This window comes from Ischnura elegans, chromosome 1 (assembly GCF_921293095.1).
Source record: "Ischnura elegans chromosome 1, ioIscEleg1.1, whole genome shotgun sequence".
Classification (NCBI taxonomy): domain Eukaryota; kingdom Metazoa; phylum Arthropoda; class Insecta; order Odonata; family Coenagrionidae; genus Ischnura; species Ischnura elegans.
This window is the reverse complement of record NC_060246.1, coordinates 39093450-39109493: the sequence shown is the minus strand read 5'-3', so window position 1 is coordinate 39109493 and position 16044 is coordinate 39093450. Positions and strand designations below refer to the sequence as shown.

The 16044-nt window shown below is 37.4% G+C and overlaps 1 protein-coding gene across 1 annotated transcript in view; it reads left to right on the top strand.

The window, feature by feature from the left end:
• Positions 1-14596, top strand: part of LOC124159077 (importin-4-like) — a 40678-nt gene extending 26082 nt beyond the window's left edge. The window contains exons 10-18 of the mRNA XM_046534602.1: positions 1287-1413; positions 4018-4096; positions 4182-4333; positions 5814-6007; positions 6859-7035; positions 7165-7373; positions 9293-9425; positions 9975-10149; positions 14033-14596. Of these exons, the coding sequence (XP_046390558.1) occupies positions 1287-1413; positions 4018-4096; positions 4182-4333; positions 5814-6007; positions 6859-7035; positions 7165-7373; positions 9293-9425; positions 9975-10149; positions 14033-14157 (1371 nt within the window). The 3' untranslated portion in view covers positions 14158-14596. The remainder of the gene's footprint in view (positions 1-1286; positions 1414-4017; positions 4097-4181; positions 4334-5813; positions 6008-6858; positions 7036-7164; positions 7374-9292; positions 9426-9974; positions 10150-14032) is intronic.
• Positions 14597-16044: the final 1448 nt, after the last annotated feature.

Genomic DNA, 16044 nt, shown 5'->3' with positions numbered 1-16044 from the left:
TGGTCGTGAAAATAAAACTATTAGAGATAGCCAAGAAATATTTTACACTCTTTCATTCCTACATGGAAGGATGAAAATTGCCAAGTATTATCAAAATCCGAGTCGGTGGGTGTCATGCCTGGATGAACTGACATGGAATGACCCGTTGTTTCTTTGGAAATTGTGCTGTTTGGACAATGTTGAATATTAGTAGCCTTGTTACTATAAAGCTTTGTGTTAATTAATTGCAGCTTAAAAAACTTAAATGCTGTCAGGAATGTGCCGTGTTAGGTGTCATTCTTTTTTGAACATCGTGTATGTGATTCTATTGCTGAAAACTATCGAGATATCTTTGCACTCAGTAGGTGACTCACCCAGCATTTGGCTTCCATAAACTGGCAGTATTGAAGCTAGTAGACTGAAAAAGGTCAGTTATTGAGACAGGGTGTGAAACACAATTTCATTGTTCCCGTGTAACTTGATATTTTCCTTTGAAGATAATGATTTATGGCCTTTGTGGCCTTGGAAAGGAAAAAGTCAGAGGCATGGGCTAATGTAGGGCTGAGGGTGGTTTTGAGAAATCTACGCTGTGGTTATTATCTTAGGGCTCTGAGATTCCCCCGATTGTTGTCCAATCTCTTGGGAGGATTCACACTATGTGCCTTTCTTAATTTGCCTTAAAATTTTCCATGGCTGAAATTGTTCAATTACTCCTACTAGAGCTTTTAAATAAAATTGTTCATGAATAGGACAAGCATTGCAGTGCAACGGCGTATGCGAAGAGAGGATTTATAATTTCGTATCCAGATTAGATTTCTTCAGCAAATTTAGATCCGAAGTATCCAGTGAAGGGCATTATTTGTGGATATTTGTATCTGTGGTATCCGATCCAACCATCCCTAGTAAGCATCATTAGGTTACGACTACAAGTGAATACCTACTTATCTCCAAGCACCATACATGTCATGTAAGTTTAGTTGAAAGATGCCACGTAAATTTTTTGTATTGAAAGTGGAAATTTTGATAACTGTCGAAAGTCCAGGCGTACATCTGCAACACCAGGCGATGAGATGAGGAAAAACGCAGAAAAAATTTTTTCTTTAGCTGTGATGCTCAAAATAGGTGTGGGTCTCTTGCGTTTATGCGTCTGTTACACGAGTTTATACGGTAGTTTGTAGGCATATTTTGTACTCTGAATATTATGAATGAAAAATATCTTTGTTAAATAGTGAATGCATTACTGCAGTATTCAAATTTCATTCCTCTTATTATTATTGCTTGCTGAATAAATTCTTTATTACTTACAGCCTCATTTTAAAGATGAGGAGGGTGCAGCTTTTCCTGTTTATGAGGATGTGAGTGACACTGGGGATGAAGAGGACATAGGAAGTGAATCAGATGATGAAGATAAGGACGATGATTCAGAAATTGCGGGTGAGTGTTATTGCCTTTTTTAAAAAATAATTTCTATAACATATTTCTATACCTGTAACCATATTTTTGGCTACACTTTAATTTCTTGTACTTGTGGCTAAATTTGGTTCAAATATTACTGGGGTGGGGCTCTGCTTGGGTAAAAATATGTCAAAATTTATTTTTCACCCAAACTGTTTGCATCGTACAGTGTTAGTTACAGTTTGAACGTGAATCTTCTTAACTTGTCTTTGACAACGTACTTAAGAGGTATTTTTCATACTGGTAAAACAATGTAGTAACACCTTATATATCCAGAGATGTTTCTTTTGGGTTGAATCCCTTGTCAAGTTTTTTTAAAGGCCAATGTTTTGTCCCCGATGCTTGAGACCTCGGGACGATTGATCAACTTTTATTGTGCATGGAGTCCTTACATCATCATGGAGGGGTTGAGGGTAGATTTGGGCCTTTCTGGAAGTCTATCTTTTATAGAGAGTACAGGAGGTCCCTGACTTTCGCACACAATGCATTCCTGGAAAAGTGTACAAAAGTCTAACCATTGAGTTCCGTACTAATTGGTGGTTACGTTCCAAAAGAGCAAAATATACGTATTAAATCCTTATTTTTTACTCACTTTATTTTTATTAACTAATGTTTAATAATAAATTAATAAAATTCCTCACTCTTTGTAATTTCTTTTGAAAATACTCAGAAAATGTAAGTAAAAGTTAAAAAAACAAGAATTCCGTAGTGTACAGTGAGTCCTCGTTCTACGTCACCCCGTTTAACGTCATTTCGCGATAACGTCACGAAAATTTTGAGACCGTCATTCGTTTATCGCACCTTTGCTTCGCGATAACGTCAGGTCTGGTCAGGTCTTTTAAATTTCGCGCGAGAAAAAAATGCGAAGCGGCGGGCGTTGCAGGTTGTTCGTTTTGTGGGCGGTAATACAGTCAGTCTAAACGAAGTGTAAAACGGTGTGTTTATTGTCAATTTCAATTACGTTTATAGCAAATTTTCTGCAAAATGAATTCTTAGGTAGGTGCGCAAATGTTAAGTGCGTAAATGTCAAGTAAAGTTTTAGCAAATTTTACTTGACATAACGGTTTTCTGGAACCTGAAAAGTGATTTCTAGGAATTTTTCCGGGTAGAACTCGGAGTATTTGTCGTCACTTTTTCGCCGTGTACTCAATAATCTTGGTTCCTGTAACTGCGACGATGTTTGAGCGATGATGATGCCCAGGCGATGATGCCCAGGTGACCACCATAGCGAAGCCGAAAAAACAAACGCGGGAAGATACAAAAATGGAGAAGGATGTACGTCGCTGCTGGTATTGCCGTCAATGAAGACAGGGACTCGTGTTTATGCCATAGTTTGGCATTCCCATCGTAAGAAATGGCCCAAATATGATACGCTAAAATTTTTTCGCGTAGGAATTGTGAGGTCTAGGAGCCGATATTCACTTTTTACATTGTTTCTTATGGGACATTGTGCTTCGATTAACGTCATTTCGTTTAACGTCACATTTTTCAGGAACGGTAAGTGACGTTAAACGAGGACTCACTGTACCAGGTGAAACTTCCTCTAGGTGTTCCAGTTGACATTCCACTTACAACATCCACTATAAATAAAAAGACATCAGGAAGCATAGCAAAATGCAATTGTTGAACCCTCAATCTTGATACCTTTTACATCATAATTCCTCGGCAGGTGGCATCTCGTGGTCATATATCTTTTGCATGTTATTCTAAAAAGACAAAAGACATACGGCATACACATGTTTCGTGCAATATTGTTGCTGAAGGTGTACATGTCATACATGAATTAAACAGCACTCAAATGGAAAAATGCAATTAGAAGCAATTTTATTTGTTAATTTTATTGGAAGCTGTTTTATGGTGTCTAGTCAACTTTTTTGAAAAATGAATGTATTTCCAATGAAAACTGAACTACAGCTTTCTTTTTCTCTCGATAAAGGAGCCTATAGCAGGCAGTGGCTCTCTCAAAAAAATCATCTTGATTAAAGTCAATACTGCCCCAGATCGTATATTTTCGTATTGTCAGCATGTACTGCCATATGAAACAGTTGAATGTAGGGATGTGCAATAAACACCGTGGAATTTCAAAAAATTGCAGACAAACGTTCGTAAGTCTGAATTAAGCGTATGAAAGTCAACTAAATAGTGTTAATTTGGAACGTACAAAAGTGTGAATTGTACGAAAGTCGAGTTCACGAAAGTGGAGGACTGCCTGTACTGGTAAACAGGATGAGCTACACTTTTTATGAAGTGTGGCATTGTAACACTATTCAAACCATGGAGGCAAGTGCGAGATGTAACTAGAAACCTTGGAGGAAAGGAACCACTCTACGACTTTTAGCAGAGATGAAGAACAAAAGATTATCTTTGATATCAGTACTCTACCTACTCCCATTATGATTTATAGTCCCCATGAGCGATAAAGGTTGATCATTGCCCAGAGGTCTTTAGTATTGGGGACAATATGTCAGCTCTTGGTTGACATTTGATGTGGAAATTGACCCAGAAGGATTGTAACTGGACAACCATTCCATGCACCGCAAAAGTTGAAGCCATCAGATGAAACCTGTTGTACACTTTTTTCAGGATATAGTGTAGAAAATTCGTATGCTGAAGAGAAGGAAGAAGCATGCTTAGCTCTCAGGGAAATTGCTGCTAATGCCAAGTGAGTACCTAATCATAATTGAGTGGCTTAGATATTTCTTTGAATGGATTCTATAGTACATAAACTAATTATTTAAAAATTTTAGGTCTGCATTTGTGCCATATCTGGAAACATCCTTTAAGGAGGTGTTCAAACTTATAAATTATCCTCAAGAAGATATCAGGAAGTCTTCAATTGAAGCTCTTTCTAGCTTTTGCATCTCCTTCTACACCCATGATACTTCTGAGGATAAGAAAGGTATTTATACATTTTCTGTAAACTTCAGAAAGAATTTTCTTTGTTATTTGGTTGTTAGAATGTGGGCATTTCATTATTCCAGTCATGTACTATAGTGTTAAAATGTGCATTTCCTTTGTGTATAGTGAGTTCTTGTCTGTCATCATATTTATTTTTATTTTGCTACGAAGGAAGCCAACTTGTGCTTCCTTTTTTTTCATGGCATTTTATTCCCTTCATGATAACACCATTCTAATTTTCTTGCTAGCAAATACAATTGAGAGCAAATAGCTAGGGCATAATTCACTCTTGCACCTCTCCTTAAAGGGGAAAATAGTGAGGAGGGAAGTACGTAGATAAAGGGAATTAAATAACGCAAAAACATTTATTTCTGGCATCTTCTCACAATTTCCTGGGAGGCGAAGGGGGAAAAGGTAACAGGGTGTTTGTGGGAAGAAACAGTACTTATCAGGGTTCTTCGTTGGAGTTGATGGCTTTCAGCGTTGGATCTTCGTGGGGATGGCATCCTGAGCAGTAGCAGCAGTTATTGCTAAGGTCTGTGCGAATGCTGAGAGCCACTTTCCGGATGGCTATAGGTTTTGGTGGCATCACTCCCTGTTGCTGGTATTATTCTGCCTTCCATCTCCTTGTTATTATTTTTTTTTTTTTTGGGGGGCATCGCAATTGCCTCCTCGTACTTCCTGATCAATATTCATCATGCCTCTTCTGTATGGAGGAAAAGGCTTCCAGCATATTCTCTCTCTACACCACTGCACATCTTCATTTATACTTTTCTTAAAGGCGAGGAAAACAAGGCTTAGGGGGAACTGTTCCTTGCCCTCTGTGGGTATGGGGTTATTGTGTGTATTTCATATGAGTTCACAAAGTTTGTCCTTCAGTTCTTCATGTTTTGTAGGAATGGAGTGCGTGTGAATCATTTTTAAATGTACAAACAAAAAGTGAAATGGGGGAGAAGGGAAAAATAACGTTTCTCTCTCCCTCTGACACTCGCACACACGAGGATTTCCCCAAATAGGCTGTATACTTGATAATTTCAATGGGGCCCTTCTGAGCCAACTAAACCCATTTTATCTTACCTGAGCATGGTCTACACGTTTTTTATCTAAACTGTTCATTATGTCTGGCAATATAAGGGAGCACTAGTAGTAGTATATTGTATTTGCCACTATATCACTTACGGTATACCTATGGTATTGCAAATTATTTTTGCCAAGTCCAATTCCTAACCCATGTTTCTACATTCAATGGGAGTAGACCTTTGGTATTGCAAATTTTCAGCTTTTTTTAAATTTTGCAAAGAGTAGCAGCTCCCTCATTCTATGCTCCAATACCTAGTGAAACATTAGGTTTACTTTTGACTGTGTGTGCACATATTTATACCTTATTTAACTTAATATTACCTTCTTAAATTACATTTCTGATTATGTTAATGTTATTCCGTTGATTAAGTTATGACTTTTATTTTTTTATACACCTTTAGCTCTTGCTGAGGCTCTAAATATGTTTGTACCAAAGCTTGCTGAAATAGTAAGAACTGACATGGAAAGAGATGTTGTCATGTCTGCTCTTGATGCCTACTGTGAAATGCTCAAGGAAGGAGGTAGTAGTATTTTGAAAGGAGAAGGTCATCGAGAAGCCATCGTCAATTCAATCAAGGATGTATTACAATGCAAGGTAAAGAATCTTTCAAGCGTATTTGCTGACTAGTATTGGTTCCAGTGCTTTATATTATTAATGCTTTGCAGGTGACAGAATGTATTTTGTGTAAAATTTAAATTATTAATTTTCACTCCACTATTTTGTCACAATATAAGCCTTGAATTTCGTCTACTGTGACAAAACCTGGAAATAGCTGTGAAATTAGTCGTAAAACCTCTCAAATTTGATTGTAGATCTACGATTGACGGATCAAAAGAAAAATTGATTTGTCGATCATATTTCAAGGTCAGTCACTCGCAGACACTGTCCACGCATTTATCTGCACACGTATATTCGAAGCGCAAATATTGGTCCGTGTGTCATGACGACACACAGACCTTAAGGCTGTGATTGGAAGACCGTTAGCCAAAGTGATCATTAACCCTGGCGAGAAATCGGACACCTCTTCACTTCCCTGTCGCCATCCATTTTCCCACACACAACCTTTAGCCATCCCTTAATTTTGATAGTGATAGGGGATGTCATAAGAGCACTTTCATTGCTGTGTTTGCATTATCGCGTTTGCAATATTTTTAGTTAACGTGCAGCCAGTTATTGTTACGCGATCAATATGTATATCAAAAATAACTTTTCAACATACCGTGAATTTGTCGACATTTAAACAGTGAAAACCTGGAAAAAACTGTGAATTTTATAATTTAGTTAGAGTGGGAACCCTGTTTGATTGGCGTACTTGGCGTCACTTCAGCATAAATGAATCGTTTTAGTCAGGTAATCCCAGAACTCGATAACTATTATTTTAACTCATGTGATTGCACTGGAATTACCCCTAGCTGTTCAGTAAATTAAATCTTATATTTTTACAGGTTGAATGTCAAGATGCTATTGAGGATGACAGTGAGTCAGATGACGAGGATGCTGAGCAGGATGAGCTTCTGATTGAATGTGCCGGTGATATCATTCCAAAATTGGGGAAGGCAATGAGCCCTGATGACTTCGCTGTTTATTTTGAGCAATTTTATCCTCTTCTTATTGCCAAAACTGTAAGTGAACTATAGTGCAAGATGTCATTTGGTCAATTGCAGAAAAGATTAAAATTTTTTTGATTTTATTCAGTTTTCAGGCTTAAGTTTATGGTGTGTGCCTTAAAGTTTTTATTTTTTCTTTTACAGAAGAAAAGCTGCACTGTTGCTCAAAAGTCTTTCAGCATTGGAACCATTTCTGAGTCAATTGAGCCATTGTCATATAGAGTTTCTGCATATGCTCTAAATCTTTTGCCTCTGCTGCTCAATGCATCCAAGGATAAAAATGATGATGTCAGAAACAATGCTATATATGGTCTTGGAGAATTGGTTCTTTATGGCAAGGAGACACTCCATCCGTATCCTTCCACTTAAAAGATATTCATTGTAGTTGATGAATCTTAAGTTCCTTTTTTGTAGGCAGACAGTACAATGGATTCGGGGGTCCCAGGGCGGGCCCCGCAAAGGTTACGCTCTCGAGGACCGGGAACCAAGTCAGAGACTTATACGCCCATGCCTCTCGAGAGGGGGAGGACAGAGGAAGGAAAAAGGAATGGAGGCATCGCCGCGATGGGAGCCCAACGACACCTCCAGGGGAAGGATAGGAAAGGAAGGGAGGTGACGAGGAATCCCACACCGTCACAAAGGCGGGCGGGCCCTACTATGAGCGAAACCAAGCATACGCAATTAATATACTAACGACCTTGGAGCACTATTCTATGAGGAAGAATAATCCAACGATCAAATCGTTAGATAGGCAGACAGTACAGTTGTCATGGAATTAAACAAGATTTTAGGTGACCTGCTCTGGTAAAATTTACTTATCCACGTCAAAAATTAGTCCACTCAGTGGTGCCGCTGCTGAGTCTGATAAAATTTTGACCTTCAATCTCTGAGATTATACTCAGTACTAGGATGCACCCTTGATATTTAATCTTAGTTTTGAGCATATTACCTCTGTGAACTAAGTTTTCGACCATAAGTGACCAAAGCACCCTCTGGAGATAGTCTTGAATGCTGGCACACACTGCACAAAATACATCCGAACACTGCCGTCATTTAATTTTTTAATATTCCATTGCTGGTCACTTTGCTTCCTGGGTAGCAATACTTTCACTTCAGCAAGCTTTTGTTATTGTAGTTTAATATTTGACTGGGTCTACGATGACTGCAATTTTATCTTTGATTTTATTGACTGCTTTCATGATATCAATGTTAAAAGATGTTGGGAGATTGTGCTTCCCCTTGTCTTGGTGTACCACTTCCATATCTCCTGGTTACGATTTTGCAGACGGTTATGTTGAGCTAGACTAAAGTCATATCTTCTTTTTTTAAATTAACTTTGCTAGAATGTCATCTATTCTTGATGCCTTATTCCTTTACAGGTATCCTATTGCTGTGTCGAAGTCAGATCTTAAAGTGCTGGCTTCTATGCAGATAAGTTGTGGTAGAGTTGCTAGCTGGTCCTTCCATTTTTTCTTAGATGCTTGGAAGAGTTTAAAACATATTCATTTTGTAAATTTTGGCCGATGAAATTATTTCTCAGAGTTATCTGATAATCCACTACCCGGTTGGTGGGACCCTATCTGTGGGCCCCGAGCAAAAATAATCGGTGGCGGTATCAAGGGTCTTTTACCTGCTCTGTCCCTACAAGCCTAATGAAGGCTCAGGCCTCCTGGGCCAAAATTCAAGCACAGGATGGAACACATGTGATATTGCAACTGCAAGTGGAGGGTTAAATATTAAAAAATAATTTGGCTCCAAGAATTATATATTTTAAGGGTCTTAGTTCAGTGACAGCCTTGAAACATTTGCTATTCTATTTTTAAGGTGCCAAATGTTTTGCATGGCAATCTATCTGCTCACACATTCCTAAGTTGAGTACCAGAAGTTTATTGACTGGATTGCCACGCATGATTTTTTTAGAAAAATTATTCGCCAAATAATTGGGATGTATCAAAGTTGGAGAATTGAAGTCCATTGATGAAAAAAAGTAACAGTCCATGAATCTCAATGGTCTTTCACTATCTGAATGATGGGCAGCCTGATAATTAGCTCTTGATTCGTTAAAATATTTCTTTGTATAGAGCTAGATAATTTTTATAATTGGAAACTTGCCTGGATATGTTAAGTAATCTTGGTCTGGAGTATTTTGTCAAAGGATAGACATAATGATTGGAATAAAAAAACTTATTGTGTCTTTCATGAATGCCTATCACATTTTTAGTAGATAAACTGCTATCTTTGCATAAATGAATTGTCCTTAATTGTTATGAAGACATTTTCCCCAGATTCTTCAAGCTCTTTCTGCTGCCATTGCTAAGGAGACAAATGCAATGGCACTTGATAATATTTGTGGTGCTTTAGCTCGACTCATCATTACAAATGTAGAGTTGATTCCCATGGATCAGGTAATATCATAGGTTTACATCTTATGATCATGATTTAAGCGTGTGCAATTACATTTGAAAATACCCCAAAAAATTGTATACTTAATGTCTCATAAAGTCTCTAGAATATTTTAATAGCAACTAGTGTTTCTTGGTCATCTTGCATACTAAGAGTTGTTTTTATTTATTTGTTAAAGGTTAGCATTATATAAACATATTTTCTTTACATGGGGCCAAAGTTATTTCATTTACTGCCGGCTAAAATTAACATTTTATTTGGTGATATAATTTTTTTAAGACTTGCCAAATACTGGCTTTTCTCTCAAGAAATAATTGAACATCTACTTTGATGTTATTTCTTCAAAACACTAGTTTATTATTTAATGCATTATTATTTTCTTTTATTGGCATACATTGTTATTTGATGGTGGCTCAATTCTGGTCCTATGGTCTTGGAGACCACCTAAAGCTCCTTCTCATGGTTATCTTGAATTCAGCTGTAAAATCAAGTGAATAAATTATTATTTTTATATTATTAATGCAATCAATATTTGTATGTTCCATGTACAGGTGTTTCCAGTTTATCTGAAGTATCTGCCTCTCCGTGAAGACTTCGAGGAAAATAAAAAGGTTTTTGAAAGCTTTGCTCATCTTTACAAAGTGGGCCATCCTGTTCTTCTCGCCCATCTTGGCCAAATAGTAAATATTGCTGCGACTGTGCTAAATACCAAACAATTAGACAAAGGTAAATTGTATTTTCCTCATCTCTCTTTTTGTGTTTTTACATTAACTAACTAATAATGTATAAATGGCCACTTAAAATCTCAGTTATGCTTTCAAATACTCTTGCTTAGCCATGATTATTCTATCCAACACTGAAATCATTTTTGCCTCTGTCAGTGATGTTGTTAATTGTGCTACGGTAATACATAATTGTTTATTACAGTAAAGCTTCTATTTTACGCACTTTGATTTTACAGCAAGTCTCGTTTTTATGCAGTGACACCCAAGTCCGGCTGGCAAGCATAGGTAATTGCAAACTTCGATTTTATGTCTTTTCTTGATTTTACACAGGTTTTTGATTTTGCGCATCCCCATCCCCAAGGCGGCCGCTAATTTTGATTTTATGCCATTGTCTTTTGACTTTGAGCAGAACAACCTCATTATTGAAGATAATTCTGATCTCAAATTCATCTACTTAACGTATAGTTTCCCAAATAATAACGCGTGCCTACAGTAAGGTTCAATAGGCTGAATCAAAACAGGTATCGCATTATAATGAGCATTGAACAATTAGTGCTTAAAATAACTGCTGGACTGGTAACAGCGGTGGAGCTTACCATTTACAAACCGTGTTGCTACAAATCATGTTCCCACGTAATTACTTCATATGTTCCTTATGATGATCGCGTATGATTGCGTAGTCGGAGCCCCGCAACAATTCATGTCGCCGTCCGCTTGATGGTAATGACGTAAGAAGGTTTCGAGGCAATCCAAGATCGACTTTCGTCCTTCGCTGGAAATGATGTGGCTATATATCGTGTTCATTTTCAGTGTTAGAAAATCCCGACTGGAGTAATACGAAGTTATGTTTTTAATTCATCGCAATGAGTAACAAAAATGAATACAGGAGCGGTTGACATGACGTCGTGCTGTTGAGCGTCAAACTAAAAACATCGCGAATCTAATTATTGCTTCCCCCCCCCCATTTGGCCTCTCAGTAATTTTTCAGCCTCCTTTAAGTACTTGAATATCGCTCTTGGTTCAAATTTGCTGCAGAAGGATACAAAAACCACAAAGATGCGGCAATCACAGTCTATGCACACCTGCTGTAGATAAGGGAAGACGATCACCGGAGATGTAAACATAATCACAAAAGGTCCACAGGAATCAGTAATAGCACTTGCTGCTCTTTCTTTTTTTACTTTCCTTTCAGTAGAGACCTACCGATAAAAGACTATTCTACATCATAGATGCAGCCGCGACGCAATCAATCACTGATTTTTGCTGCATATCGAAAGCATGTAGTGGAGAAAACTTTAGTTTTGTGCCTGCAAACATAGGTATTTTAATTGCCTTGCATTATTTTTGATTATTACCTCGAGTTAACTGCTTGAAAACCCATTTTAACCATTTAAATCGAAGCAGTTGGTAGTCCTCAGATTCGTACATTGTGTTGCTGGTGCATTTTCTTAATTGATTAGCGAAAGGAGGAGGTATATTTGATTAAGGACATTATTAATTGTTGGTAAAGCTAAGGCATAAATATGGAACCTTCAAAAGTAAAAAGAACGCGGAAAATTGTTTCTATTGAGAAGATGGATTATAATGATGGATTTCTATTGAGAAGAAGGATGGAAATTAATGGAATGTAGCACAATATGTCCCTTTCCAAAACAGAAATAGCTGAGTTCAATGGGATCTCATTTTCAATGTTAAAAACAATGTTGACATTAAAGGAGAAGATATTTTCCTCATCCTGTCATACGAAGTCATCATACGTGTCCTCAGGAAAGTATGCAGACATTGTTTGCCTTTTTTAGTGATTGCCGCTGAAACAAACTCCCTATTGATGGTCCAATTTTTCAAGAGAAGGCAAGAAATTTGGACATCGCACAAGGACTCTATGGCATGGTTAGGCAGTTTCAAAAAGAGTTAAAACATTAGCTACCACAGTAAATGTGGAGAAGGGAAAGTAGATGATAACTTGGTTAGCAAGTGGCATCTAATTAATAATTCAATCATTGAATCCTTTGCACCACAAGGCCGATATAATGTGGATGAAACAGGTCTCTTCTGGGAAGCTCTTCCTGACGGAACAATGCACCAATGAAATGAAAGAAATGTAGCACAAAGAAGCAAGGAATGCCTGGCAGTGCCTCTAACCACAAACCAAGATGGTAGCAACAAATTGAAATCTGTTGTCATTGGTCTTAAGCTGAGCTGCTTTACAAATATTGAAAAAATTTCCACTGCCAGTAAAGTATCATCTAAATTAGCTTGAATGGATGTGTGTGGAACCTTTTAGGTAACAAATTCCATTTGTTGAGTGGAAATGTGCTGGAGAAAATCAAAATGTACTGCTAATTATTGAGAGTGCTACTGTTCATAAAGTGGATGGCCTTGAGCTGAAGAATGTTGAATTATTAATTTTAGAACCCAACACCCGGAGCAAGACACAGCCTTTCCACATGGGAATCATATAAAACTTAAAGATTATGTGTTGCAGCTACCTTCTCCAAGATCATATACACACCATAGATAAGATAAAATACAATGGCATATTATTTTATTTTGAATATGAGCATATTTTTATATCATTTCATTAGAATAATGGCAAAAGCATCTTAGAGGCAGCTCATAGGACTCCAGCATGCTGTCTGAAGCATAGCTCGAACATGGAACAATGTTTTGAAGGAAAATTTTAAAAACTGCTGATTGTCAGGTGTGGGGATTGGCAGGCTGTGGGGAGGTAGAAGACAATATGGCTGAGGAGACCATATTGGTCCTCCTTCATAACAGGATCTACTTGCTGATTAACTTGGAACAGTTCAATCAAGTTTGCCCAATAAACCCAGCTGTTTAATCAATTACCTATTATGAGATAGATCAAATGAAGAAACAGTGAGGGTAGAATTGAACAACACACGAGCTTTAGAGCTCGAGAATGAGAGTGATGTAATGGGTGACAGTGATGCAGTGCTTGTTAATCCTTCCCATAGTGATATTAAAGAACCCTTCAGGCATTTGCACAATTTTTGTTACGCACATTCAGAGATTAGTGAAGGCTATATTAAAAATATTAATGCATTATCAGTGGTGAATAAAATATTTGAGAAGGATTTGCAACAAAGTAAAATCAAAGATTTTTTCACCCAAAATGAGTGATTGCATAAAAAAGGAATTATTTTTATATATCCCCATCAATCAGAGCTTTACAAAAGTATTTGACTGAGTGTTCTAATATTAAAGGGCAATTTTTATCCTGAAAACTATATTCCTCCTCAATACCAACCCTTGATTTTACACAGTGACCATATTTTGGTCCCTCCAACTGTGTAAAATCAAAGTTTTACTGTACCATAATTTTCTGTACTTATAACCCACCCAGTGAGAGACAAGTTTTTAGGAACATGATATGAGAATTATTTTATCCCCATGCATTATAAGAAGCATCTCGTCTAGAGAGCTCAGCATTTGGTGATGTGTTGGACATTCTTTGTGCAGCACTCTGAAAAACATACACTGATTGGAAAAGGGCCTATGTATGACCACAGTGCCTGCAAATATGTACCTCAGTCACAGATCCTTCTTCTGGCGTGAGTGCATCTATGAAACTATTGCTTTGTATCCATTCAAAATGCATCCGTTACTTGGATGTTCGTTGTGAAAAGTGCACACATAAGATGTTCATAGGTTTTTATGAATATTTGTTGGCAAAAATGAGTTCTGTACGTGGAAAATTATGGTTATTTTTATGTGGTCTAATTTATGGTTCAAGTCTGGTTTTAACTCTGTCTTCCTGTGAATAGTAGCCGTTCTTCATGGTGAAATAATGTAATTGATCATTGAATCTTGACTAATTGCTATTCTTAAACATCCTTATTTGGATCTTCTTTTTTTTTCAGATACCGAGAGTATCATTGTTGAATTGCTGAAGACAGCCCAGCGTGACTTTCCTGATGCCTTCTCTGCTGTAGTTGTATCATTGTCACCTGAATTGTCATCAAAAATTCAACAACTATTCTCTTAGTGATTGAGCTGGCTATTTTCCTGCACTGACCAAAACTTTCTTTGTGGGCTATCATTTTGTATGTGTGATACAGAAATGAAATGAAACCCCTACCACGTGAGGGAAAACTCTGTGCCTTGCTATTTTAGTGCTTCGTTCTGCTGAAGATAAATGGCATGACCATGGTAACTTGGATCGTCTTTCACTTCACTCGGGACTTTTTGATCGGGATCTGAGATCTTGAATGCTTTAACATAAGTTTGAAAAATGTTGATATGTCTTATTTGTTATTAAATTATTTTCAAATGGAAATTTTGATTTCCATGTTGGATAGCACCATAGAAATTCTGAAAGAGTTAACACATGCTTCATGTGGAAATGGGCCTCCAGTTGATATTTTGAAATATTTATTTGAAAAGTTTATATATTCAGGAGAATAAATATCCTAATTAAATATAAATGTTTAACATGTTTACTTTTAAGCTAAGCTGTAAAGGTATGTGTGCACTAGACTTTTTAGTGAGATTTCCTCGAGTGAGAGCAGTCTGCTAGAAGTCTACAAAGTAAATATCTCTGAGAGCTCTTCATCTAGAGCAAATCTCTGCTCTTGTCGTATAGCTGCTCATGTGATAGGGTGGCAATGTGAACAGTAAGGTTATGTGTATCATTAGACTGCTCTCTCTCTCTCTGTGTGGTCAGATAGAGAATTTTCTTTTTCTAGTGAAAATCAAACCTTTCTGTCAACATTGATAAAATTGACCTCCAATTTAAGTCTGCTTTTTTTTGAGAAATGGGTGAAACAACATTGCAAGTATTCCAACCTCTTTTAAGTATCAATTTTTCTTGCATGTTCCATGTCCAGTACATGCTCTAGTTGAAGCAGAGAAGATTGCTAAATTTCTTCAAGTTAGTAAAAAATTTCATTGAGCACAAATAAAAAAAAATGATTTTTTTTGGGATAATTTTAGTGGCTGTCTTTACGTACAAAATTGTGAAAATAGTAGTTGGAAGGTATTCTCTACCACTGTGTATGCTCTCGGGAGTCTATATTTGAAAAGCTATTTTGACATGGTTGACTTCTCCAAGGAAATGACTTCATGAAATACTAACGCAAGGCATAAGTAACTGTGACAAATGGCAGTAGCATGACTACCAAGGAGACAAATCGGGGGTTCATAATTTCATTATTATCCTCAAAAGCCGAAAATAACCTGCAGGTCATGAAAGCTCCTCCTTCGGATACTCGACCATTGTACCCCACATGCATGAATAGAAACGAATGATTAGCAATTGATATCAATAATGCAACAATAATTGCGGCTGCTGTGTTATGGCCTTATATTTTCACATCCTTTTTATTGTCCTTCATCTCTGGTATTTGTTCTGTGGAGAGGACTTAGAATGTGCTGAGACACCGTTTCTGTGGCAGTGAATCTAAATGCTGTTTTACGTGGTTTATGGATAGCGTCACAATAGAATCAAAGAGAATCTGATCGAATTCCTGAGGGGAATGTGAAAATTTTGATTTTTTTTTTGTATTGTAAAATCCGTGAAAACCCTGCATTCTTCTAAGAGATCTGCGGTTGTCTCAGAAGAAAACGGACGTCCTAACATCTACAGAGCTTGTTATAATTGTCCAAAGGATTATCAACCACGTTAGCTCCTACTTCCCCAAAGAATGCTTCCAACCTTTTCGCAAAGAACATTTTTACATGAACGACTTCCCCCGGTATAAATCATGGGATGATCTCGCTCGTACGAAACGGACGGAAGATGCACTGCGACCCTTGAGTTTGTTCGGTAGTGGCCGTGACAGCGACACTACTGAGTAGCCGTTGTGAAGGCCGTTTTACACGATACACGGAATTGCGCAATCTGACGTACGTGCGAAGGTGCAATAAAAATTGC